The sequence below is a fragment of the Falco punctatus genome (assembly GCF_963210335.1).
Source record: "Falco punctatus genome assembly, chromosome: 5".
Classification (NCBI taxonomy): Eukaryota; Metazoa; Chordata; class Aves; order Falconiformes; family Falconidae; genus Falco; species Falco punctatus.
The window spans coordinates 78,003,355-78,031,333 of NC_137584.1; the positions used below are offsets into that span (position 1 = coordinate 78,003,355).

Consider the following 27,979-nt stretch of genomic DNA (forward strand, 5'->3'; position numbering starts at 1 on the left):
AGAGATTTCATTGCCTTTGTAGCCAATGCAAAACATGTTCACTCACCGCTCCAGTCCTGTGTGGCTTTCTTCACTTCGAGCACAGATGTTGCTGGGAATTTTGTATTTTTGATGCATGTATCACAGTCTACTGTTTTCATCTTGCTTCCAGACCAGATTTTCCAACTGATACTTTCATAATTGGTCACATCACTTTCACACGTCAGATTGAATTTATATCCCTCAGAAACTGGTGAGATGCTTGAAGATATCGTTACATGGGCTGAGACAACACAAGGTAAATGTCACATTATGGAGAGTCGCTCATTATAACCATTCGCTTGCGAATGGCATGTGCCACAGAGGCCACCTACGTGCTAAAATTGCTGATGGTCTGTTACATGCCACCTGACCCTTACCTGCCCGGAGGTACGTCACTCTGATGTTTTGACTATGCCAGGCACCGTGTCCAGTGTGCAGCTCACACGTGTATGTCATCACCGTACCTGACTGCTCGGGTGGGCATAGCGATTCATTGATATTGAGCTTGTATTCAGTGCAGTTGCCACTGAAACTGGAGACTCCTGGAAAGAAATAAACATTTCTTGAAGGGCTATGGATGTCCAAAAATACCTGGGCTCTGGAAATCATAAGCAAACACTCTAGCTAAGGAAAACCTTGTGGGTTTGTATGTAACCTGTGACAACATGGCACTTTTAACTCATCATGGCTGAAGTTCATTCACACCTTTTGCTCTGGCAACACCCACAGTGGTTTTCCAAAGGTCTGAAGATGACTTTCAGCACAGTGCTGGGCACCTACCACCAAAACCACTCTGAGAGCAACAACATTGCTTGGATACCTCAGGATAAGCCAAAATGAAGATTATTCTGGTTCAGCCTAACCTCATTATCTGCAGTATTTAGGATGAGTAAGATAAGTAAACCAGGAGTAAGTACTGCAGGTTTTAATATCGTATTTTGAAATAAAAATTTGGAGGTACTTGACAGACACTCAACTTTAACTGGTTTAGCTCTAGACCCCATGAAAGCTGTCCCATGCTGCACCTGAAGGTGCATCTGGCATGAGAGCAGAGCTCCTGGGGAACAGCCTGGCCACAGGGACTGAAGAGCAAAACAGCTCATTACAGGAGGCCAGGATCACCCCTCTCTCTGCAAGCACTGCTGTACACAGTACCTGTTCTCTGTGGAAATGGCTGTGCACAGGAGCTCTGAAGGTTTTCTCTCATCCTGCTGTCCTGCTTTCTGCTAAATTTCATTTATAAAAAATGGTTATAAATGTTATTAACAAATGGTTAATCCGTACCTATAAAATATTGAGGGAAACAGGCTGTTTATGACTATGGTCCTTAGACATTTGTGAGCCTTTCTGTTGATGTTATTTTGTTACTCCTTGTAACATGTCTATTTGGTGCTTTACTAACTCTTTATACTCATAAGTAAAGCCTCATGGGACGCCACTGACTCAACTGGCATGTGATGTATCACAGCTACAGGAGCAGAGGGAAACTGTGCGCTCACTATTTAGCTGTGCTGCAGCTGTTTTAAAGTGTAGCACCTATGTCCCTTGGTTGCCAAGTCTCGGTATGTGGTACACAGAAGCCTTTCATACCCCAAGGGTTATTCTAGAGGTAGTAGGAGAGACTGATGCACTCATCCCTGCTCTCAAAACCAGACAATGCAGAAATAAACTTTCTGGAAAAAGTCGGTGTGATGCTGGTCCAGGTGGCTGTTTCCATCCAGGATGGCACAGTTTTAAGCATCAGTGTCTGCACAGTGCATGGAGACACCCAGAATCCCACTGGCACCTGCACAAGTGAAAGAATCTTTTGTTAATCTTACCTGTAATGTTGATTGCTCCATTTACTTTCCAGTCACCAGTAAGTGATGGTAAGTGTCTGTCAATACAACAGGACAGCAGAGGACTGTTCATCTGCATTTCAGGACTGTTGCATACAACAGTGATGTCGTTAAAGTTTGAAGTGACATTTAGCGGAGAGACTGCGATTGTTTTTGTGGCCTTGTATATTAGCGTGTAAAATGGATCGCTGTTTCTGAAAGTGCACCTATAGGAACCTGTAAAGCATAGGCAATATCTTAGCATTGAGAACATACTTTGCTGTTTTTACCTCTGCATTTGGAGTCAGGAGCTGGGAGCTATTTCCACACCTAGTTTTCACATCTCCTTGCTCTACGGCAGCTCTGCTACTTGCTGATCAAAATGTACCCTGAGGTCACCTGCAGTATGCTTTCTGCAGACTCCTGGTGCCAAATGTATACAGGTTAGGCAGCTTCAGTGTTGATGGGTACTTGAGCAGAGACTAGGTCTCTGGGACTGAAATGCTTAAAGTTTGGCTGAGTTGGTGTTTTGGGGATCTGCATATTGCCTATAGTCCATCTGACAGCAATGTGTCGTAGTAAGAATGTAGACTGGCTGTGCAAAATGGTGGGAGACAGGTACCCAGGGTGGGCTCACTAAAGGCTGGCACTCTGTAGGCACAGATGCTGCTCAGAAGGTGTTGCCAGAGACAGCAGAGTAGTAATCAGCCACTTTCTCAGGCACTTGGCCCTTGGATGCAGCCAGGCTTCCTTTAAGAAAGCGGCAATCAGAGCTCCAAACTTCCTTCATACTTTAGGTATGTGGGTTCCCCTTCCCCATGGGGATACCCAAGTGAGTAAACCGCTTATACGGGAGTGGGGACACCACTGCCATAAGGTTCAGGGCATCCTTAGCCCAAAGAAGTTTGGACACACAACTCCTACCTCACATATGTGTGCCCCAATACCTGGTCACAGGCTACTCTTTTTGAAGTTGAATGTAAAATTCATGATCCAAAGAGAAGAACTGAGGGGGAGCTTGAGTCAAAGCTCTGATAATACATGATAATTACCCTGATAACTCCTCCCAGAAAAAATGCCACGGATTTACCTGTTTCTGATTTTCAAAAAGCCCTAAACATGATCACATGAAAAACTGTAGCTCCAACCTCTGATTAATCAGGTTACGTTTGCAAAGAGGGCAAGGGCCATCAAGGATGAATTCAACCACAACCTCGAGTTACCACACCAAAAGTGTGGGAAGACTTCACAGCCGTGCAGTCACCAGTCTCCTGTCATGTGGCAGTGAAGCCTGGCACTGAGAATACCCAGGGCTGTGTAGTCATTTCAGTCAGTTCACATCTTACTGGCAATGCCTGTCAGTACATAGTTCATTAAAGAAAAAAAAATCCCACCGGAAAATTATGAGGGACAGCATATTTTTCACATTTACTCTAGAAAAATGCAGTCACAGCATTCCTCTTTGCTTTTTATTGACTTGGCCACACTAGAGATTTACTCCTGCTGTTTTAATGATAGAAAATCATACCAGAATCCTTCCTTGTAATATTGCTAATTTTAAGAATTGACTTCGAGTTTCTTGAAACTTTTCTCTCCGTTGAATACCGGGAGCTGGTTGAGATGATCTGATCAAAGTGATACCAGGTCACGTTCTCAGATGCTGAATTTGCCTCACAAATTAGTCTTACTGTATCTCCTTCAAAAAAGTCTGCAGGGGTCACAGTGAAGATTGTCTGATCTGGGAAGACAAAGAGCAACATTCTGCATTATTGTCATTCAGCTCACGCCTGTATGGTGTCTTTCATCTCCTGGGAAGCCTAGGTGCATCACAACTAATACGCACCCACTATCAGTTGCAGGGGACTACCTCTGATTCAAGCTATGCAATTTTCCCTCAACATATTCTTTGTCAGCCAAAGATCCCAGAAGGTTTTCTGCAGAGAGCCAGAAATATTATCCCCACCATTACCTTCTAAGTAGATAAAATGGGAGGAGAAGCAACCAGGTCAAAGTAATCCTCTGAGAAAGACAGTCCAGTGCTCAGCGCACGGAGAGTACAGCTTCTCTGGGGCACTTGATCAGGCAACTGCATTGTAGCACATTATCCCACAGCAGCACGGAAAATGTGCCAAGGAAGCCAGGGGGAACCTGTTCTCATGTAAACTGCAAGAGGTTTTTGTTTCAAGAAGTGGGAAGTGCTGGCAGCCTGATAGGCTAAGAGCTATCTCAGTTCTGGAGGTGAACATCAGGGTATTCGAACTTGCTCCCACGGAGACACTGCACCAGGGTTCAGTGGAGTAGCTTGGAAGGATTTTGTTTTCTGTGGGAGGTACTGCACGCATGGTCGTCTCATGTAAGTCCTAAGCTTTGGTGGCACAGGATGAAATGAAAAGCCAGAGAAATAAATGGGTTTTGAAGGTCCCGTACCAAATAATCAACAGTATAAGGCAGCTACATGGTTCAGGCTAGAAATACTAAGGGATGAAGGAAAAGTATTGAGAGTGCTTTAAACTTACTAATTATTTCTGTTGTGAAGGTAGCTTCGTCTAGGTGGTACCTCGTATCTAGAAACTGTGGTACGATTTTGTTTGAATTTGCTATCTGATCGAAGCTTGCTGCTCCTGCTTTTACTTCGTAGTTCACCAAAATGCTTCCAGGCCTAAACAGATACAAGAATAAGAGAAGCACCAGAATTTAATATCCTTGTGTATCAGTGGTTTTCTGTGTTGTGGTGACCCACCTTGCATGGCTAGGAAGGCTTCACAGGGCTCACCTGTGAAAGCTCCTGTTGTGACTCAAGACTTGCTCTGGCATACAAGAAGGTTGTGCTACAGCTCTTCCCAAAGTAAGGACACCTTTATGTGACATCTCCATCTGCTGTCTATTTCTAGTTAACTTCCCTTAGAAAACCTAAAATGCATTTAAATATATGTGGACTTAAGTGATGTGTCTTTTTCTTTTGTTGAGATCCAATGTTATATCCAGAGTCAATGTACTAATTCATCTTCCCGATGAGCTAGGAAACGATGTTAGGTTTACTCACATTCTTTTCCCCTTTTGGGTGGTTCCCAAAGGGGAACCAGATAGAGAATTATTATGTTCCTTGGACTTCTGCACAACAGTGAATTTTACCCACAGTCCTATTTCCATGCTAATAGCTGGGCTTTCCTGTACAGCTATTATACTGTTACTCAATATGTACATACTGGGTGTGGGCTCTAGCCAGAGTGAACGTAGTCTTTGCTGACCGGGGTCTCCTGGAAACCAGACAGAAAGATTTGTGTCTCCCAGGACAAAAATGAAATTGTTTACTTACCTGAAACCAGTTACTGTTGCTGATACAAAGCCTGGTAAACATCTGTAGCTAGCGTTAAACTGTAAACAAAGACAGTACATGATGTAAGTTCTCTATGTATTACTCTAGCATGTTTAAACTAGGAAACACTCTGTTCAGCACTGATGTGAGTAAGGGTATGTAGCGTTCCTGATGGAACAAGCCTGGTGCTCTCTCCACCATCATGGGATAAATTTGTGTTGATGGTTTCATTCTATGAGTGTTCATGTGGATTTAAGCTGGGACCAATAATGAGATTATTTTTTTTTTTCATGTTTTTGATGCAATAGATTCCTAAACACTTCCCTGTCATCCAGTATATCAAAATGAATGGAAATATGGTCATTGGCTTTCAGTGGAAATCAGCTTTGTCCCACTTGGTAGCTACCACTGCTGCATACTTCACAGCTCCCCACAGAGACAGTGACAGTGCACCCTACTTCCCAGACACTTAGGATAAGCACCATATTTCTTAAAGGGCTTTCTACTTTCAGAGATGGAAAACTAAAGTCATTACCGCTTTTTCAAGGTCAGCTTTGTAGTTTTTGTATAATACAGAAGAAGAGTCCCTGAGATCATCACAAAAGTCTCTGTCGAGTCTGATGGACATATTCATTATGATGGGTTCTCCCATACCACATGAGCCTGTAAGGAAAACCATAAAAATAAGTATAAAAATAGTAAAAAACAATGCTTACAAAATGATTTGTTAGTTTTTCCCTCTAACTTAATCACAGAATCTAAGAATCATAGCATGACTTGTGTTGGAAGTGACCTTTAAAGATCATCTGGTCCAATGCCCTTGCTATAGGCATGGACTTCTAATCTGGCCTTGAACACTGCCAGGGATGGGGCATCCATAAGTTCTCTGGGCAACCTGTGCCAGTGTCTCACCACCCTCACAGTGAAGAATTTCTTCCTAATATCTAATCTAAACCTAATATCTAATCTAAACCTATCTGCTTTCACTTTTAAACCATTACCTCTAGTCATGTCACTACACATCCTGGTAAAATGTCTTTCTCTGCCTTTCTATAAGCCCCTGTAAGTACTGAAGAGCCACAACAAGGTCTCCCTGGAGCTTTCTCTTCTCCAGACTGGACAACACCAACCGTGTCAGCCTTTCCTCATGGGAGAGGTGTTCCAACTCTCAGCGTTCTTGTGGTCCTCCCTGGGACATGCTCAAGCGGGTTCATGGCTTTCTTGTACTGGGGACCCCAGAGCTGGACACAGTGCTGCAGGTGGTGTCACACAAGAGCAGAGCAGAAGGGAAGAATCACCTCCCTTGACCTGCTGGTCTCGCTTCTTGTTATGCAGCCCAGGAGATGATTTGCTTTCTGAGCTGGAAGCACACTTTGCTAGCTCATGTCCAGTTTTCATCCAGCAGTATCTCCAAGTCCTTCTCTGCAGGGCTGCTCTCAACCCCTTCGTCCTCCAGACTGTATGGATACTGGGTATCATCCTGAGCCACGTGTAGGACCTTGCACTTAGCTTTGTTGAACTTCATGAAGTTTGCACAGGCTCACTCCTCAAGTGGTCCAGGTCCCTCTGAGTGATATCCCTTCCCTCTAGTGAATGAAGTGCTCAGCTCGGTGTCATCTGCAAACTTGCTGAGGGTGCATCCAATCTCACTATGTCATTTATGAAGATATTAAATAGTACAGTTCCTTAAGGACATTACTTGTTACTGGCTTCCACTTTGATGCTGAGTCATTGACTATAACTCCTTGGACGTGGCCATTGAACTAATTTTGTCAAACGCATACATCTCCAATTTAGCAGCAAGACTGTTGTGGAGGATCGTATCAAAGGCCTTATATAAGTAGATTACATCTGTAGCTCTTACTTTGTCCACTGATGCAGTCACTCCATCCTATAAAACCACTAGATTATTCAGGCATAATTTGCCCTGGGTGAAGACATCCTAATCCTAAATCAAAATATTATAACTTGCCAAGATTAATCTGTATCATAGGAAAGTTGGGATTCTCCCAGTTTTCTGTATCTATTTTAGATGCCTGCTTCTATTAGATATCTAGACTCCTCCTCCAGTTGATGCAAAGATGTAGACCCCTTCAAAAGGTGATACATTCAGAAGGTGATAGGCAGCTTTCCTACAATGGTTGAATTGCTACATCGCTCCAATTACAGAGAGTTCAGTAGAATAACTTTGATCAGATACTTAACTTTTGCCTAGTGACAGTCACCCAGGATGAATCTCCACCCATGTTTCACTGAAATGAATGGAAAAATCCTCAGTGACTTTAGGAGGGTAATATTGTGCACGAAGACCCATCAATGGGCACAAAAGAATATAAAATGCTTAGAAAGATACCGGAATTTTCTAAGCTGAGTCCATTTAAGGACATGTCCATGCCATGCAGTGGAGAAGCATTGCACCCAGGGCCCTGGACTTCTCAGGAGTGTTCAAATTCAATATGGAAGTGATACTAACTCTAGTCCTGGAAATAGTATAGCAGTATTGATATGGGGCTGCTCTGTGATTTATCATCTAGCATTGCCTCTAAGCAGATAATTAGAACAGGTATGCTGACAGCACTGGGCTTCTTCCAGCTCTAGGGCTGCCTCTGGGTATCTCTGCATGCTGCTCCATCACAGGTCAGAGGCAGAGCCTCACAGGGGTTTGTCTTGGATTGCAGGGACAACAGGTAGTGCTCCACCTCAGTGCTGCCCAGCCTGCGTGTCCAGTCATCACTTAGGTTCCTAAAAACTCATGGGCACCTTGTCACAAGAGTCATGAAGTAAAACCAAACAAAAGATACATGCTGGGTTTTTTTGCTTCTTCTCTTCTTTTGAGCACTATGGCATACTTGGATCACATTTCTAAGTTTCATTGTTGAAAACCTGATGAGATGAAACTGTCTTTGCTTAGTGGAAGCTAAAGTCCCAAAGAGGCATGTGAGTGATTCCAAGAGCTGGGGCTCCAGTATGGCACTAAATATCTGCAAGTACTTGGGTCAAGGTGGACCCACATCACAAAGAGCAGAGCCCTAAACCATCTCTACAGTCTTTCCACATTCATAGATGATGTGGTAGCCAGCTCAGCCCTCGTGTGTTCCTTTATCACACCTTTAATGCTATTCTGTCTTCTAACCAGTATATGAGCTGTACAGTGATGAAGTTCAGCTCTGTTTCTCCTTACCTTCCACCTCAGGCTCACAGTAAGGCCCGTAGAAAGGCATTTCCTTCATGTAGCCACAGAGTAGGTCAGGTGCTGGGCTGGCAGGAGGACAGGTTATCAAGTCACTGCACACCCCACTTGGCCAGGCATATCCATTTTCACAAGAACAACAGCTACTGTTCTCACCACTGGGCAGACAGACTAGTGTCAGACAGACAGAGAAATACTGTAAGAATGGTAAACAGGGCATAACGTATTGCATGATATATATTTACCCTGCTGTATCTTTATGTCAGTGATCTCAACTAAATGCTGCCCTTCTTGTGAGTTCACTTGAATGACGCAAGCATGATGATCTGATGCCTTGCAAGTCTTGCTACACTAATTGTAAATGGCTAACCAGAAAAGGGAACCAGCCTGGTAGAAGAATAAGTCTGATCAGTTACTTTCAAGTAATTGAATGGATATGTGAAGCCTAAAAATTGACCTGGCATATTGGCCAAAGTCCTATGATAGTTTTCAAATTGGATATTTCTATATTGCCTGGGCTGAAAGCAAATGTATAGGCTTTTAAATATTGTAAGAGCATGTAATGGTGATCCAGTGTCCCAGTGGCTAATAAAGGGCTGTGCCATTCTGACTGTAGCCTGACAGACACTGCATGAGGGAAGGTAACATTATCAAAGTGGTTTAGAGACATACATGCTTTCTAATCTAAAAAACCAAAAACATCCAACAAACAAAACCAAAACCAACAAACAACAAAACATTTCTCTGTAATTTTTTCTGCTTTTAATGTGCCACTGGCAAAGTAAGATATTAACAAAGTGGTTTTCACACATTGCACGTGACCCTGAAGGCCTTTAAAAGATCCATTTGCATGGTTTTTTGAGAACTGATGAATGCTTACTTTCCCTGTTTTATGGACCAGCGATAAGAAGGTACCCGATCTCCTCCTTTACTGTTATAAATGCTTGATGTGTCTGTATATCCTTTGCTGTAGTAGTTACTTGCATGTGGTGTTGCACAACCACACGTCAGGTAAGAAAAACCTGTCTGGTATTTTGCCCTGTAAGGATACGTTTAGTGAGTTATATGGGGAAAAGACCGCATCTCACACAGCCTGTCTCTGTCAGGGTCAGAGTTCGGCCTCGTACAGCAATTTACATTCTGAATGAGAGCTGAGGGAAGTAAACAGTCTGAAAACTCCCGTCACAGCTTCCTGAAACTTGACAGTAACTCAGACTGCTTGTTAGTCAAACTGGAGCAGAACCCTTTGGTTCAGGCTTCCTCTGGCTTTGTCTCTTCCTTAGGAAAAGAAAAGCATTCAGTGGTGGGATGCAGATAACAAAAGGTGCTGCTGGCTGCTAGAGCTTCAGTCTTGTTGGGTCTTTCAGTAGGCAGCAGGCATGGTTCAGTTTTGCTGATTTCTAAGCATGTTGGATGGTAAAACTGAGAGAGATCAAATACTGGCAAAAAAGCATTGCACCCAGAATATAAAAATAAATAACCAACCTACCTGTTGTAACGTTGATGTTTGAAACCGTCATTTCGACATTTGAAATATTTGTTGGAACTAGAAGATGAAGTTTTTTTAAATACTCTTTGACCTGCTCCAGAAAAGAGGAATCCATAAGGCTTACTTCAATGTCAACAGTGTACTCCACAGGGGGAAGGTCAAAAATAAGCACTGAAAGAGAAATAGCATAAGACTGCAAAATTGTGTGTGAGGGTAAATCACAAGCTGATGGCTTCCAGTTTGGCATTTGGGCTCCTTGTTGCTATTCAATGGTAGCTTAGTGAGGCGTTCTGCTTAAGAATTTTTATTGCTTCCTACTCAACAGATACTCTGCATGTGTTTTATCTGCTGTTTCTCTGACAAAAGGCAGATTTCTTTGGTCGCAGAGCAATGGAAAGCTGACATAAATGGCATGATGTATACGGAGAAAAGCTGTCTCATCCCTTCTCTCCTTTAACTCAGCAAGTGGATGGGTTATCACCCACAGTCTGAAGCCATACAGGATTATCTTGTGACCCCTGTTCTGCTAAGAAACTCGGGGCTTTTTTCTACACCATGTATTTCTACTTACATAGAAACTGTGCTTATGTCTGTCATCATATGGATGCCATCCAGAGGGACCTGGACAAGCTCGAGAAATGTGCCCATGTCACCCCTCCTTCCCCCAACACTGGGGGAAGAAGGAAGGAGAGGACATTCAGAGTGATGGCATTTATCTTCCCCAGTAACTGTTACACGTGATGGAGCCCTGCTTTCCTAGAAATGGATGAACGCCTGCCTGCCTCTGGAAGTAGTGAATGAATTCCTTATTTTCCTTTCCTGATTAAACTGTCTTTATCTCAACCCATGAGTTTTCTCACTTTTACCTTTCTGATTCTGGCCCCCATCCCACTGGGGGAGAGTGAGCGAATGGCTGCGTGGTGCTTAGCTCCAGGCTGGGGTTGAAGCACAACAGCTACCTCCCCACTGATGATATCAGCTCAGTACCTCAAGAGATGCTGTCCCCAGTAGCAATTTCACCCTTGGCTCACCAAAAACCTGCTCTGTTACCATGCATTTGTGTACGTACTGTTTCGCTTCTGCCTTTGCATCTCTGAGTGGAAGCTTTCCTCTCCTAGTGCACTGTCAATCTGTGGAAAAAAGAGAGCGAAGCTCTGTGAAGAAGCGAAGTGAAGCTTTAGCTGCAGTTGTTGGCATGAAAGAATTAGTGAAGAAAAAGCTGCCATGGATAATATTCTTCCCTACACCAAACTCGGCACCCGACCCCTGACACCACCACCCCACCATCCCCCACCCCATCTTTCTCTTTAAGCAGAATATTTATATATTCCAAGCACAAAAATATTAAACACCAGCTAGGGGATGTATTGAGTTTACAGGTGCCTCCTTGCATATCTCTGCAAGGCAATTGCCTCAGCTTAGCAGGAATCCTGCGTCTGAGCTGCAAACCTGCTGTGGGGCTGATGCAATGTACTTAGTCCTGGGGCAGCCTTCCAGACAGCTTGGGAAACCTGGCCACTCAGCCTCTGAATCCAGAAAAGGAACTTATATTAGCTTTTGCTTTCCTCTTTTCTCTGAGCTTCCAGCTCTGCAGCGGCAAAGCCAGCCTGAGCAGGAGTAGAAAGGGGATTGAAATGTCTTGGCTCCAGGTCAGCTATTTTGTGGGCCATCAGTAGCATACGGTTGATCAGGGCAGTGGTAGCACAATTTGACTGGGTTCATGCAGGGTGCAGCCAAGTGAGATGCAGACCATCCTATTTTTTTTAATCATGCCCTAAAAATACACTGGCACCACAGTTAGCAAGAAAGGCTAAAGAACAAGCCAAGACGCAAGCCGGAAATTCGCAGCTTTGCCAGTTTCTTGATTCCTACTGGAATCTTTATTTACAGAAAGGGTGAATAGCTTGGCAACTCTTAAGTCATCCCTTTATATAAAGGAACCATCTGGTGTGTGATTAGAGCTGGGCTTCGTATCGCAGCTGTGCTGGCAACGAAGATCCCAAGGTGCACTGGCAGCTTAGCACTGCTAGAGGTACTACCTTTCACCTCTGGTGTTAGCTGTGAGAGTTACAAAAAGCCCACGGTGACCCATGTCTTCTTCCCAGTTTGGACTCGGAGGTGGGTTTTTTTCCCAATTATTCTCCCAAACAACTGCAGTGTATTGTTACGTTGTTAAATAGTTCACATATTTCACACCATTAAATAATGACTCATTGACAGGGTGTACCGTGTGCTAAAAAATAAGGTGTTACTCTTTTCACGAAAACATCCAAGTGCTGAGATGGAGGCAGTTTGAAAAAAATAGAGTAAACAAGATACTTGGTCACTACTAGACATCTGCCAAAGGGAAGATGAAGCTGCTGGAACCAGCTGTATCTTGGTTTGCCAAGACAGGAGATGGTGACAGAAACAGCTTAAGGAGTACCACCTTCCTCATCATGTTCCCTTTCCTTTGGTCAACCTGCTCAAAAAAGCACATTGTGTTCTACTCTGTCTGTCAGAGCTAAGGTCCCTGTGGTGCTGGGGGCTGAACATCAATGTTAGAATCCGTTTGGCTTGATAGGGTTCATAACGTGGAAGACAAAAGAAGTGTTTTCTGGTTTAGTAATAATTGTGATGGACCAAGAGTTGGTAGATTTGTAGACTAGTTTTCTTTACCAGTCTATATTAACTTCCATTTGGTCAGCCCCTTTCTTTCTCTGTTCCCCTTTTGCCTTTCTAGTTAGGGACTATGCGTGCAGAAACTGTTAAACAAACCCACACACAGGACAAAGCAGAAAATGGCTTTCCATAACTCGCACTATTGATGGAGCAAAAAAGGTATGTGGGGGTTATTGAAAAAGTGGGAAACTGAAGTGAAGCCTGGGTCCAAGCACAACTTGAAAACACCAGTGACTCCAAAGTGGCATTTTGGTCACGTGTACTTGTCCTGCTGTCAAGACAGTGCTGATACTCCTGTAACCTACCTGTAGGCACCTCTGTGCCTGAGCTAGTTTGGTTGACATGACACTTCTAGGCAAAATTTATTTGGTTTCTTTCTCTTAGCAGATGGGTGAATCCCATCCAGGAACCATGGCCACATCACTGTTACCTGGGCTTAGCTCCGGCGGCAGCAATTTAAACCCCTTGCAGATTAAGACAAGTGAGAAACCATGAGTTTTTCTCCATTACTTCTGGACAGGTTTTAAGACTGGGAAGCAGGAAGAGCCCAGCTCCTGGATTTCTCCACCTCTTTTACACACTGGTGGGGAGACTCTGGGTTCAGTTTCCCCCCCTGATCTTTACTGACTCCCTCTCAGGTTTTGTGGGTGCAGAGGAGAGCTATCGCAGCTACAGGCACAGACCCAGCGAAGACTGGTGGGGCTGGGAGAGGATACTCACCACATATTGGATGAATGGCTCAAAGTTTGAGTCCTGCGATGCTTGACACCACGCTGTGCCCAGTAGAAACAGGCAGTGCAGACCTGCAGTAAGCAGGGACAGCATTTTGCCCAGTGACTTTCTGTACAGCCTGAAAAGAAAATGAAGAAAAAGGACCAGGGAATTTTCAGATGACTCACAGTAGGAAATACCAGCACACTCTGCAAAAGCAGTACGTTCACTTTTTCAGCACACTCTTCCTGTTTACTCCATCCAAGACAGAGCACAGAACAAGGTCTGTATTTATTCCTCTGCCGCTATCACCACACTGTTTCCCTTATCTCTCCTTTTTTTCCCACGTTGTCTGTACCTGCTCAAAATGGAGGGAGAAAGAAATTGCTTGGAAAAAGCAGAGTCCTAAGCAGATTCCTAACAAGGACAAATGAGGTGCTAGAAATTTATCTGCCATGAAAAAAGTTGACTTTGGATCTTCAAATATTCCTCATAGTGATACTTGGCAAACGCAGAGCCAGAATGTGAGGGAATAGTTAGAAATGTTGCTGTACGTGCATGCCTGTCCCGTTGCAGCAGGGAGAGCTCTGCTGCTGGCCATGTCCCACTCTGGAGAGAGCTGTAGTAACATAGTGGGCTCAGCTAGAGATTTCTGTATGTTTGCTACCCCTTGGCTAACCAAAGAAATAATCAGGAGTGATATCTCCTGGAAAAAAACTGTAATTTTGAGTTTTTATTATACATCTCCATTAATTGCACTGAAGTTAACAAGTAAATAACCTAGAATGCAAGAATACTGACACACCAGAATACAATGTGGTGCCTGAAATCAAAACCCAGAAAAAAACCAACCTTCTCCAGCTCATTAATATCAAAACTAACCTACTCATGCAGTAGATCCGACAATGAAACAAAGAGAGAGGCAAAACATGTATGGACCCTTATAACAGATGCTGACATATTTATGCAACCAGAAAGAATAGAGAAAGGGAGTTGAAGAATACATAAAAAATATGCGTTTTTCTAGGAATATGCACTTTCTGAGTATTCCTAACAAAGCACTTCCCAAGCTCCAGAATGAAAAGCTAGTAGACAGCTACAGGAAAAAGCAGAACCCAAGCAGATTGTGAAAATCATTTTAAGGAAGGAAAGCACTGAGAGAAAACTCTTAAGAATAGTACTGAACAGTACCTGAGTGAGCAACATCACCTTGAATAAACTAATAAGCTTTTGCAAAATTACGATCTTTTTGGATTGAAAAGGCTGTTCATACAAACAGGATTTGAGAGTGTGAATCTCTAGGTGAAAGCAGAAAAAGCTGCACCTCCTGAGATGATGATGAACATTGACAATGACATTGCATATCAGAGCTGGTGCTCCCAAGTAGGCATTGCACTTCACTGTGACTTTTCTGCTCAGAAGAGCTCATGACAGAAAATTATGATATGAACATGATCTGGGGTCTCACCTCGTTAATCTACAAACGACAGCAATGAGCTAACAGCCAAGTAATACACTTGATGTGACCAACACGGGTGTCCAGCTGGGATTTGTCAGGGTTTCTCCTCAAAGGTGGTTCTTCGAGAGGTTTATCTGTGGTGAGACTTCACCTGGATACTGATCTGCTTAAAAGACAAGAGACAGAAGTAGGAAGAAATTATTTGCTTTTCCAACAGAGAGATGTCATCGCCAGAGCTCTGCAGGAGCATGCATGTAAGCCTGTGTCTTACCCTCTGTTCTCAAGTGATGTGGAAAAGGCAGTGATTAGTGATACGACACTGTGGAAAACTTTAAATGATTGAGATCAACAAAAGCAAAGTCTGCCTGTGAAGATCTGCATAGGGATCATAAGATATTGAGTGACTGGGTCATGAAATTCGGCACTGCTAAGTGTAAGGTAGAAAGAAATGATCCTGATATTATGTATTCTGTGATGGACTCTGAACCGACTGTCACCACCCAGAAATGGGGTCTGAAGAAAAATCAGCTGAATTCTGAGGTGAAATTAAAAAAGGAAAATTAATTTTAAGATATTCTAGGGTGGCAACAGAGAGAAAAAACCAAACCAAACCAGAAGACGGTGCTATCTAGGCATTTGAGCTGACCCAGTATGGCTACTCTTATGCTTCTATATGGGCATAACCAGAAAGCAAGACATCTCACTGATTCAGAATATCTTGCCACCCCACCCCAAAATCCATTTTAAAAAAAGACCGTTACAGGCCTTTTTAATCCAATGGAAGAATGGCTAGCAGAATTGGGGGTGGGGGGAGCAGGGCAAAGACAGGGAAAAATTTCTTGGGTTTCCTGGGCATGTCCATCAGTATATCCAGCATTCTACAAAATAGACTATCTTGCTATTTTGAAGACATCATCCATTTGTGACAGCCTCAAGAATTCCATGGATCTGGCTGATCCCAAGACCAAGACAGATCCAAATGGGTCAAGAGAAAAACATGGACAAGTTGCAAGCTGTGACACAAGTCCTTGAAAGAGTGACACAACAATAATACAAACACTAAAAAAACAAGTGTTTCTGGTAGCACTGTGTATGCAGCATATGCTCGCAGCATATGGTACCATAGCCTAATCTGTACAAAGAAATTGTGTTGCGTTGATAATGGGTTGATGAAACAGATAATAGAAAGGAAAAAAGGTCATTAAACAAAATTTATGATCAAGTTAAACAGCATCTGCTACAGTTTTGCATGCATCTTTTGCACTGTTCACAAACTTGCATTCATATTCAAATGTTGTGGGTCAGCCTCTATTTTCAAATGCACCCTTTGTGCAACCGTGTAGCTGAGACCAAATACCCTATTAATTGTATACATAAGAAACCATCTAGAGGACCACTCATGTAAATGAGAACCATGCTGTTGCTCAGGCTTTGACAGCTAATTAGAAGTCCACAAATCCCAAACCAGTATCTAGAAAGCCAGAAAACTAGCAAACAAATATCAACCTGCAAACGGGGAAAAACGTCAATGTTCTTCTCACATAATGTGGCTGTTCCCCTCGTTCATTTAATTTCTCATTGAGAAAAGAATTGCTGTAAATTTTTCAGCAAGCAATTTATCAAATATCTATCTACTTCCAGTTGGGAAAACAGAAGATATGTGGCTATGTGGACACATTCACCATTTTTCATACAAACTGTCTCCTGGGAGGCAATAAGCATCTTTGACTTGTAAAGCCTCAGAGAGCTAAAGAACCAGGTTTGGTACCAAATCTTTTTCTCCACAGCGTTCAGGCTGAAAATTGTTGTTTAAAGGTAACTAAATTGCAGAAGATTCCTAGAGGTAAATAGCAAGGTCTCACTTAAACCCAGGACATCGGTAACCTACATGACCTTCTTTTCAATTTTTCTCCAAGTTTCTCTTGTTCATGAATGTTGCAAAATAATTACACCCTTTCTTGCAAATCCACCCAGCACAATAGCTACCATCAGGTATGTTCTAGAAAATAAACAAGATACCCAGAGGTATAATATGGTTTACCTTCTCAGGTGATTCAAAAGGGATTGCTATCCACAGGGACCTTGACAGACCCAAGAGGTGGGCCCATGGGAACCTCATGAGGACCAACAAGGCCAAGTACAAGGTCCTACACATGGGTCGGGGCAATCCCAAGCACAAATACAGGCTGGGCGGAGAATGGATTAAGAGCAGCCCTGAGGGGAAGGACTTGGGCGTGTTGGTGGGTGAGAAATTCAACATGACCTAGCAATGTGCGCTGACAGCCAACCCTGCCCTGGGCTGCATCAAAAGATGCATGGCCAGCAGGTAGAGGGAAGTGATTCTCCCCCACGCTCCCCCCAGTTGCAGTACTGCGTCCAGATCTGGGGCCCCCAACATCAGAAGGACAGGGACTTGTTGGAGCAAGTTCAGAGGAGGCTACGAAGATGGTCAGAGGGCTGGAGCCCCTCTGCTGTGGGGACAGGCTGAGAGAGCTGGGGTGGCTCAGCCTGGAGAAGAGAGGGTTCCAGGGAGACCTTGTTGCAGCCTGCCAGTACCTAGAAGGGGCTGACAAGAAAGCTGCAGAGGGACTTTTTACAAGGGAAGGTAGTGATAGGACAAGGGGAAATGGTTTTAAACTAAAGAAGGGTAGATTTATATTAGATATAAGGAAGAAATCTTTTGGTGTGAGGGTGGCAAGGCACTGGCCCAGGCTGCCCAGAGCAGCTGTGGGTGCCCCATCCCTGGCAGGGCTCAAGGCCAGGCTGGACGGGGCTGGGGGCAGCCTGGGCTGGTGGGAGGGGTCCCTGCCCATGGCAGGGGGGTGGGAACTGGATGGTCTTTAAGGTCCCTTCCAACCCAAACCATTCTGTGATTCTGTGATCTTCTAATTAGATCCATCTTAGATATCTTATGTTTTCTAGTACAGACCACGCTGCTCTCTCAAAGGGAAACTAAGACAGAGGAGCTTGTATAATTAGCTGAACATGTTATTAGTGCCCGGAGAACATGTCACCTCCAGAGCCTGTGCTCAGCTTTCAAGTGTGAGGCTGACCAGAGATACCGCTGCAGAAAACCCAGAAGACATTTTAAGAGTAGATATTTCCTGATACCATTCATCAGGTAAAACATATTACTTCTCACACACACACACAGACACACACACACTGATCTAAATCCTTCAGTGTCTTACCTGCAGATTATCAAGTGGAGTAACTTGTTCTGCTGCTGTTACTCACCTGCTTTGTTCTCACAAAAGAAGGTGCTGAGGACTGAAAGCAGTAAAGTCATGTTTTGTAGCTATGGCAGAACGTCTGTGGGCTTTGATTTAAATAACAAGGGAGGAAAACCCTAAATTTTTCCCACCTGAGCTGGCAGGATGCTTGCTGTGGGCTGGACCTGGGAGGCACTAGGGAACATGCGTAGATACCCTGGGAGAAGCTGCACAGAGAGGCAGACCTACGGCTCTGATGGCTACTGGGAAAGGTAGAGAAAAGCATGAAATTCCCAGAAACGAGGGGAAACTGATGTGCTCTACGTGTTTCTACCTTGAACGAAAGCTGGAGCAGGGAACCCGCAGCACAAACAGGGGACATCTGTCAAAATAAGTGTTGACCCTGTCTCTACAGGGTTTGATTACAGCTGGTTTATCAATGGAATTTGTTTCCACAGCAGTGTGCGTGAGGCAGTGACTCATTGAGCTCGTGCAATACCTGTGGAAAAGTCTGGCATTAAACTCATGTGGTGGGGGATTGTTTTTGGAACTGTGATTAACTGAGGAGGCAGCTCTATGGTAAAAGCTGCTGTTCTTCCCCCGACTGGAAACGGTGAGATCCTGACTTCTCGTAAGAAGTCCATGGGGAGGCAATAGATTCATGGAGTAGGCAGATGTGCCCCAGGATCTCCACAGCCACTCTGCAGAAACTGAAGACCATGTGGGACACACCAGGACATCCCAAAACAGCACAAGTCTCCAAGGTAGACAACTGAGTCAGGCTGTAAATGCCACTCACTGTCACACCACAGAAGGAACACAGACGCAAAAATGTCAATAAAGTGCCTGATAAGAAGTTTCCCACTTCTACACTAATTCCCAAATTAAGGAATTGTGACATTGGGACTGGTCCAGAAGTTACAACAGGGTCATGTTGCCAGCTGAAATTGGCTGTTTCAGGGGAACAGGAGGGATGGCTGTCATGGCAGCATGGGGATAGTTTGGGTTGCCCTTGCTGTTATCTCTCTAGAGTAGCAAAGGTCATTTTTGTATCACTATCACAGTGAGCTTGGACCAGGTCATCAATCCTCTACCAACTGTCTGTGGTGAGAGCGTTGGTTGCTCCATTCCTAACAGCCCTAAGGCATGTCACCACATTTTGCCTCTTGCTGGGTCTGAGTCACAAAGAGTGAAATATGTGGTTAGCAAAGTTTGCCCTGCAGGCTTTGCAGCTGCCAGAATTTGCTAGGGATGCTCTGTGACTGTAAACTTCTCTTCAATCAGCCATCTTGCGGGTGCATTGTCTTTGGCAGCAACACAGCCTATCCCTGTTCTCTTTTCGGCAAAGCTGGTCACCACTCCCCACAGCGTGGTGAGTCAGCCCTCAGCCTGCCGTTCTGCAGCAGTTTTAAGGTGATTGAATTGGCATGATTGATGATCTTGTTGCCCTTACAGCCTGTCCCCACTATTGCAATGGCACCTGTCTTGTTTATTGCCCACCCAAGCTGGTTCAGGAATCTGAACAAGCAGAAAATCCAGGTTACATCTATAGCACTAAATGTAGCCACCTCTCTCTGAAGACAGGTTTTATGGGCTGGCCTTGTGCTGGTGTCTTTCAGACCCCTCTCAGCCAATTTAACTCACTGTCCCTGCAGAAAACTAAACAAAACCCAAGACATCTAACTTGCTTTCATCTGAGTGAGTTTAATTAGCTCAGAGAAGGGCTCAGTGAATGCCAGGTCCAGAGCAAGAAGAGGAGCAGATATATGGCCCCAAGTAGGGAAGGGGGAAGGAGAAGAGGTTGGCAGAAAGGAAGAGGAGGGTAAGAAGAAGGAGGTCTTCCTTTCTGCCCTGGCAAGCAGTTCAGCATGAGTCCATGGTCTATCCCTACAGAAAAAGCTTTGTGTTTCCACGCAGTGTTGCTCCCTCGGCTGTCCCCTGGCAAGTTTAGATAAGCAGCAGTGCCAGCACAGAGGGTGAGGTGAAGAGGAGGGTAGGCTTGGCTTAGACTGAGTTAGTTGTGGTGGATCCACACCTTCCACATTGCCAGCCCTGGATTGAAACACAAATCTGATTTAAAACCCCCTCTTTTTTTTTTCTTTCTTTTTTTTTTTTTTTCCTGTGGATTTCAACAATTTTAACCAACAGCACTTTGGGATGTAGGAAAGGGAAAGAATGTCAGCAAGGGGAAAGGATTCCTTAAAAGAGGGTTTCTGCTGAAGATACCATATCACCAAACTACAGCCAAAAGGTATGAGAAATCTTGGTTTTCTTTCCAGGAGAATATGAAAATTGCACAATGTCAGAGCATTGGGTATGTAATCAGCTTGGTATGTGAGTACAGGGGGATGTCCTGATCATCCTGCTGTTTTTTCCTGTACGCATTCATCATGTACTGTCATCTTACCAGAAACTGTGAACTTCCTGGATTTTAAAGTTTCAGCCCCAGAACATTTTGAGTTTAAACATCTGAGACTGAACTTAAGAGAGCCATCGCAGACCCAGGAAAGCAAGCAAAAGGTGTGTTAGAGAATATCTGCTCTGAACAAAGAGCTCTTATCCAAAACAAGGCAGAGCTACGCTGATCCTGTAATTCACTGGAAACATGCCATTATAAAAGCAAGTGAACACATTTCACCTGGTATGAACAAAATAGACCAGGGTAATGTTGCTACATAGGTGCAACCTGAGAGAGACCATTCAAAGCAAACCTAAACGTAGAAACAAGTTAGAAATGAAGTTAACAACATACAGCCCTCTTGACCCATCCATCTTCATTCCAATCCTGGCTGTTACCACTTCAGTCTTGTCTCTAGAATCTAACCTCAGCAATTTGTGCAATCAAATCCCATTGTCACTTGTATCGCAAACTCAGAAAAAGATGGCAAAACCTCTCAGAAGCTGGAACACTTCAGGTTCTTAAAGCATTTGCTATTCTTAGTATTTCTGAGTCTGAATTTTGCATGGTCAGCCTCTCAGAGACATGTCCTAGAAATGGAAGTACAAGGTGAATCGCAAGCATAATGGAACTTGTAGGCAGATTATTTCAAGATAAAAGGTTTTGGGGTGAATCTGGTGATGCCTGGGGCTTCAATTACTCTCTCTCTCACACATGACTTCATATAATCTTGCTCACTTCAATCTTGCAGAAAAGAATCTGGAGGCAGCCCTACCTAAACCCACTCATCATGATGACCATGAAAATAAAGCTAATCTCATTCTGAAGCTTATTAACTAAATTTAGTTTAAGACCTGGAAGGTAACAAAAGTGCTCTACTTGATGCTGTTGATGCCTTGGCTGGAGTGCTGCATCCAGGTGTTGCTGTATTGGAGAGCATCCAAAGGAGAGCCATGTGAATGCTACAACATGAGCAGAGTACAACCTTGTGAACAGGCTGAAGGTCATTTGGTTTAGCTAGGACAAGATTCATTTAAGGATAAATAACAGTCTGCCACTTGGTAAAGAACACCAGCAATAGCTGGGTGAAGGATGATGTGAAATGACACAATCTGAAGCAAAGATAAATACGTTGGTGATTATGGAAAATGAGTAATTGTAAAGGTTAGAAGCACTGAATCAGGCTACCCACGGCAACTGCAAAGTTCCCTTCAGTGGAGGTTTTTAAGAACAGGCAATAAATTTGCTGACATGGAAAAGAGCCCTTCATTCTGCCTCCAAGTTAGTTTGTGGCAATGGAGCCCCAGGTAGGTTGTTCTTTGACCTCTCTCTTCTGATTACCTGTTTCTCTACACTGCTTCAATTTCTATGCAATGAAGGAGTTCAAAGAGATTTAGAAGAGACATGCAAGACCACTGATCTGTGCACTCAGACCTGCTATATCTGTCTCAGACAAGTTCAGGAATTCCTTTCTGGACTTCTCCAGCACAACACTCCCACTGGTTTAAGCACAGAGGAGGTGAACTGTATCTACAGCCTTTACAAGGGTTTCCCCAAAATGGTATTTCCAGAGAAGGGCTCTGCTTCACACCCTTTTCTGCATCAAGTCACATTTTCCATCCTCGTTTATGAAGTATATGCTTTTCCTTCTTGACCTATGACTAAATTCCTCTATTCCTCTGTAAGCCTTCCTGTGGATTGGTGATGAACTTTTTACATACTCAAATAGCCTACATGGAAAACTGAAATAATTTAGTCCCAGCTATCTGAAGATCGGGCTCAAATCATACCATGACCAAGCAGGACTTCCTGCAAGAAGAAAATAATTCTGCAAGACTCATGTTTGCAAGGCACAGTAGCTGGAGTAGGAAATTCAGCCAGATAATTGAGAGCACAGAAAATACTACCCAGCCGAATGGCCAAATTATCATATCCTTCAAGCATTCCTAATGCTCTGAGAGTAGCCAACAGAACTTTCCATGAGCATTTCAACTTAGTCTGGACAGTACCAGCCAGCCCTGGAATGTTGCCCTAGCCCTCCTAAGAAGAGTTCACAGTTGGACTTACTGCTTGTCAGTGCAGAACAGCAATCCACTTGATCGGTGAGGGTATTCTGGCATGCAAAGCTCACCTCTGCTTACAGCCGTTTCTCTATGTTAGGATAGGAAAAGCCTGCAGAGTAACCTTTCTTAAGAGCAGGTACCTCCATCTTTGGCGGGGAGATGATGCCCATGTAGCTCACAGCTTCTATGGCCTTACCAGTGCCTCGTGGTGCTGAGACACCTGGTTGTACCAGAGCCAGAAGTAGTACATTGTTGGCATACTGTGTAATCCCTTGGTAGCTCATGTCTGGTGGCCAGACTGCCTCTATAGACACTCTCATAGCCCTGTCATTCATTACTTGGGTTCCCTAGGTCAGGTAACCTCATGTCACTCAGCAAGACCTGGCTTATTCCACCTAATCCTTCTGTCCTGACTCCCAGATTTCCATTCTCTTGTCTCTTACAGGCAGAGACATTTGGTAGCCTCTGTTAGCCTGCCCAGCCATGTCTGATTTCTGGTCATTGGAACAGCATTCCTCATTTGGTACCAGATTTAAAGATAAGATCTCCTGGTTCTGGATGCATCTGAAATAGTGTCCAGGTCCCAGGCTCCCCAGTACAAGAGAGACATAGGCATACTGGAGTGAGTCCAGCAAAGGGCCATGAAGATGATTAAGGAGCTGGAGCATCTGTCATACCAGGAGAGGCTGAGAGACCTGGAATTGCTTAGCCTGGAAAAGGAAAGGCACAGAGGGATCTTGCCCATGCCTATAAATAACTGATGAGGGGAACTAAAGAAGCACCCACCGTGGAGAGCTTCTTTGGTAAGGGGTTATAAATGCAGAATTGCAAGCTGAAACAAGCACTTCTGTCTTGAAATACACAGACTTATCCAACCTCATGCAGCCATCCCAGACACAGGTATTTGATCCCTGTTGGCTGAAAATTTTCTGTATTCTGTGCCTGGGAACGTGGTCCCCCTTGTGCAGAAGCAGAGGTGAGCGCCCCTGTGGCATCAGCGGGAAGAGGACAACGACCTACTCTGCAGCCACAACTTGTCTTCGGCCACCACAGTTCCTTGTGAGGTGAATGTCAGCCCGTACCCTCAGCTCCTGGCCCTCTCCTAGGGCTGTAACACACGTCCTGGGTCACTGAGGCGCTGAGCCCGCTGTGTGCTTGGCCTCCTGCATTCTGCTTCAGGGCTTTCTCAAGCCTCATTGGAAGAGCACGTAGTTCTGAGGTTTGCTCCTCTGTTTGAGACACCGTTCCCCCAGCCTCTCCAACGAGTGCTGGTTGCTTAATGCCATAAGCAGATCCGCACTTGGTTGGATCCCAGGATCCTCCAGCCCAGCTGCTTCTTACTCAGTGTGGGCCACGGCAGAGGCCCTAGGGAAGAGTTTTACAAAAGCGAGGTAAGCTTGTAGCAGCACCCCCACAGAATGTCCTTTCCACTTGTGGCGGTCAGACGTACAGGGACTCCTGGAGGCAAGGCAAGACCCTGGTGTTTAACAGCCCTTCACGGCCTGTGCAGCTTCCACAACATGAAGTAAACTCTAAGAGAACCTGGGAGAGCGTCCAACATCCATAACATCCAGGAGCAAGGAGGTCTACATCTCCTTTGCTTGTTTTGGATCTGCCACTCATCAGGGTAAGGTCTGCTCCTTCCTGATCAAACGGGATGGCACACTTGCTCCATGACCTTGTAGCAGCACACATCACTTTTACATTCCCCATCAGCTGTCTAGGCTGAAGAGTCCTATGTCATCTAGCAGAGCAGTCCTCCCACCTCTTTGGGACTTGTTCTGCTCTGCGTCCTTCCAACTGGCCTGTATCTTTTTTTGAGCATGATTAAGCTCAGTTGTCCCCATGTCAGCATTTTCCTGTGGCTTAAATAGCTCTGCCTCCCTTTAGGTATTGTGGATGAAAGGTCTATGGTGCCATGAGGTCTGTGGAGGTGAAGGACATGTGGAGGGAGGAACTAGTAGCTTATAGCAGCTGAGCCCTGGCTCACCCTTTTCAAACAGCCACTGAGCTTTCTTTTTTTTTTTTTTTCAATCTCTGGGGCTAAAACCTCTTGTTTTCAGTGACTGTCCAGTTCGTTCTTCCTCAGTCACAACAGAAAAGCTTTCCTTTCTGTGCATAAACCATGACCTTTGAGTAGTGCGTAATAAGTTGGATGATCAGACAATGTTTGTTTCAGACATAAAACACACAATGACCTCAAGAAACACACACCCAGGCACAACAATATTTCATGGGAGATTTGGCTAAAAGGGAATGGGGGGACAGGGGAAGTTGCACTGACCTTAGATAACACATCTGAACGAGAACAAAAATAAAATAAACACAAATTAATCAAGGACTCCAAGCTGAACCGCTTAGTGATAAGGATTCAAATGGCAACAAACAGGCTGTGAGATACTTTCTCTGTGATGCTGGAGGAACTGTGTTATTCCAGCTTTGTGCCTAGCATGGTCCAGGGGGCTGAGCTGAGTGGTATGCTAAAGGGTCTGTATGACCTGAGCGAGGGGTTTGTTTTCAGGGGCAGCGTGGAGGCAATTTTTATCTTTTGTGAGTTAATTGTGTGCAAACAGATGTCATGGCACTCACAAGTGAAAGGCTGAATGGTCCCCGTGCCATACGGCACATTAATATGTCAGGCTGAAAATCATGGTAGCTGAAACCAAAGTGAAAAAGACATTTAAATTAGCACCTTACTGGAAAAAGCAAGCCCTGCCCAATTCTTGCCTTCTTCCTGGCATGCTCAGGTGGTTTTTCTCAACTCCAGCTAAGGGCTCCTGCTTGACCTTTGTGTTGGAATTTTGTAGAAGGAACAAAGGAAAAATAAAAAATAATCAAAAAGACCCCAAACTGCTAAACAATGGGTTCCATTCTGCTATTCCAGCTCTTTGTAGGTAGCTGAGTACTATGTGTTTTGAAAGTCTGTGGAAAAGCACACACCAGCATACATTTGCTCACCTCACTTGGCTGGGATGGGAGAAGGGATGCAGCCATGAACTTTCCCTTCTTCTCCTCATCCTTTCTGGAACATCTGCAGTTATTGGTGGCAGGCCTGTCTCACAGCTAGCAGTAACAAACAAGAGATTTGCAGCTCAGCACTGTGTGAGTACAAGGAAGGTGGAACTCGCCGTGTACTCCCGTATCATTATAGTGAAGAGTGAGGTCTAATAACATCCGTTGAAGTGGAATTTCCATGGGCTTCAATGACTTTTGGATTAGGTCCCTAAGTCAGGCCAGCCACGGGTTACTTCTATAGACTGAAGTACTAGAAAGTCTGATGACTGCATGCTTCCTGCTCGTTTCGTTTTATTAACCTCTTGATTTTTTTCCTGTTATTGCTGCAGGCACAGCTGGCTGTATAGGAAGCTACGGCAAGTTGTGTAGGTGTCAGCCATTTGGAGTTTGTATAATCCCGCTCTGGACAGCAGGAGTTTCCTGCCTGAGGGCCTGGCCTGTCACACCTAGCAACCAAAACGTAGAAGTATAAAATAGCATCCATTTTTTGCACAAAGAATCATATAAATGGAGGGGAATCCCCTAGATTGGTGAAGGCAGGTCTCTGTTGTCCATATCTCATCATTCCCTTCTGCAATGGTCAAGCCTGAGAACAAAAATACTTGTTTCTGTTTTGTTCCACTGATCTCACTTTCAGCCTTACTACTTTTGTACCGGTCTGTTTTCCAGAGCACAGGATAACTCAGAAATGCTAAATAGTCCTAGTATTTAACCTCTTTGAAGACTACACTTGTCTATAATGTTTTCAAAATCATCAGAGCTCTTTCATCTTCATCATTGACATTAGATATGATATCAAGACAAAGTATCATCAACACAGAAGGGACTAGTTTGTTTTACTAATGTTTAGAAGTCTTCAAGGAATATTAAACTTCAGAGAGATGCTTGGCCTTGTTCAAAATAACACCACGCTCCAGATTTAGGCCAGGGATGATCCAGCCTTATGAACCCCTGTGGTGCATGTTGGGCTCACATGGCATAAAAACCGCACCAATGCAAACACAACTTGCTCCTGAGGGAGGCTTGCTCATGAGATCTATCACGGAGACGAATCGAGGAGTGACATTTCTCAGGCCCCAGGGTGCCTTCAGAGAGCTTAAACAAGCACCTGCCATGAGATGTAGGGCTGCAGTAGATGACCTGCTGAAGTCTATTTCTACGCTGTTTTTCTTAGAGACCTAGTCAATAGTTAGCCTGCTCGCTGTCTCAGCCAGCACCAAGATTCACAGAAATGATTCAAAGAACAGTTTGGGCCAGGGGCTGTTCCCAGTGAGCATCACAGCCTAAGCTGCCTTGTTTTAGAGGGAAAAGGAGAGTTCAAGCATATGGAGGTGAGCTGTGCCCTGACAGATGTCCTCAGGGCTGGGGAACAACTCCAGCCTCTCATGCTGCACTGTTGCTGTTGCATGTGTTTCTCCTAATCTGAGCACAGCATAAGGTAAGATGCACATTTTAAGATCAGGAATATTTTTCAGGTCCTCTGCCCTCGATGGGATGAGGTTGGTGCCTAACTTTGGTGGCATCTCCCATGGCAAATCTTCAGAGGCACTTGTGTTTGTCTCTACTGACTGTAACAGGCAATCTAAGACTCATTTCAGTAGGAATCTCCTCTGCTTCAACACCCTCAAAAGCATCTGCACTTACGTTAGGGACAAGCTGCCAGATAGATTGGGCATTCACTGAGTGATCACATCACTGCTATGATGCTGAAACAGTGCTGGAGCCACCATTGCAGGGCTGTCCAGTAATAAGATACTTAGGAAAAGAGCAAGCAAATTTTGAGATTTGTATTAATAGCACAGAACACCTCCCCTATGAGGAAAGGCTGAGAGTTGGGGTTGTTCAGCCTGGAGAAGAGAAGACTCTGAGGAGACTTTGTTGCAGCCTGCCAGTACCTAGAAGGGGCCGACAAGAAAGCTGCAGAGGGACTTTTTACAAGGGAAGGTAGTGATAGGACAAGGGGAAATGGTTTTAAACTAAAGAAGGGTAGATTTATATTAGATATAAGGAAGAAATCTTTTGGTGTGAGGGCGGCGAGGCGCTGGCCCAGGCTGCCCAGAGCAGCTGTGGATGCCCCATCCCTAGCAGTACCCAAGGCCAGGCTGGACGGGGCTGGGGGCAGCCTGGGCTGGGGGAGGGGTCCCTGCCCGTGTCAGGGGGTGGGAACTAGATGGTCTTTAAGGTCCCTTCCAGCCCAAATAATTCTGTGACTCTATGATTCTAACATCTTGCGTGTCCTTACTGAGACAAGGGCCAGTGGTTATGAGCAGCAATTGGACATTTTAAGCCATGGGCTTGAAACAGGCTGGATAGCAGACAAAGGAAGGAAGTGCCATCAGCCCTGTTTCACAGCCCGAGAGACCTGAGGCATGCACTTGCTCATCCGGGATCTCAGCCATAGGATCGGAGGAGCCAGGCTTTAGGGACCCCATGCAGGAATTTAAAGGCCGTCTCCCTCATAAAGGAAGAGTAAACTAATTTCAGGAGTAAGGGGCATGCTGTGAACAGCCTGTCGTAAGGCACGTAGGGACAGCTTTGGAATGAAGATGGTTTTTACACACTCAGCCTGATGGTTGTCAAGGGCCAAGCCTGTGGACACAGGAGCAAGCCCAAGCAGGAACTCTAGT

The 27,979-nt window shown here is 44.6% G+C and overlaps 1 protein-coding gene across 3 annotated transcripts in view; it reads right to left on the reverse strand.

Annotated features, from left to right (window-relative positions):
• ADGRF5 (adhesion G protein-coupled receptor F5) overlaps nt 1-27,979 on the reverse strand; it is a 65,406-nt gene that overhangs the window by 15,281 nt on the left and 22,146 nt on the right. For all 3 annotated transcript variants that reach the window (XM_080389216.1, XM_080389215.1, XM_080389217.1), the window contains exons 2-13: nt 14,674-14,827; nt 13,215-13,344; nt 10,903-10,963; nt 9,834-10,004; nt 8,336-8,515; nt 5,690-5,817; nt 5,155-5,213; nt 4,355-4,497; nt 3,367-3,576; nt 1,842-2,075; nt 399-563; nt 47-262 (exon numbers count right to left, since the gene is read on the reverse strand). In XM_080389216.1, coding sequence (XP_080245342.1) covers nt 47-262; nt 399-563; nt 1,842-2,075; nt 3,367-3,576; nt 4,355-4,497; nt 5,155-5,213; nt 5,690-5,817; nt 8,336-8,515; nt 9,834-10,004; nt 10,903-10,963; nt 13,215-13,319 — 1,672 coding nt within the window. In that variant the 5' untranslated portion in view covers nt 13,320-13,344; nt 14,674-14,827. The remainder of the gene's footprint in view (nt 1-46; nt 263-398; nt 564-1,841; nt 2,076-3,366; nt 3,577-4,354; nt 4,498-5,154; nt 5,214-5,689; nt 5,818-8,335; nt 8,516-9,833; nt 10,005-10,902; nt 10,964-13,214; nt 13,345-14,673; nt 14,828-27,979) is intronic.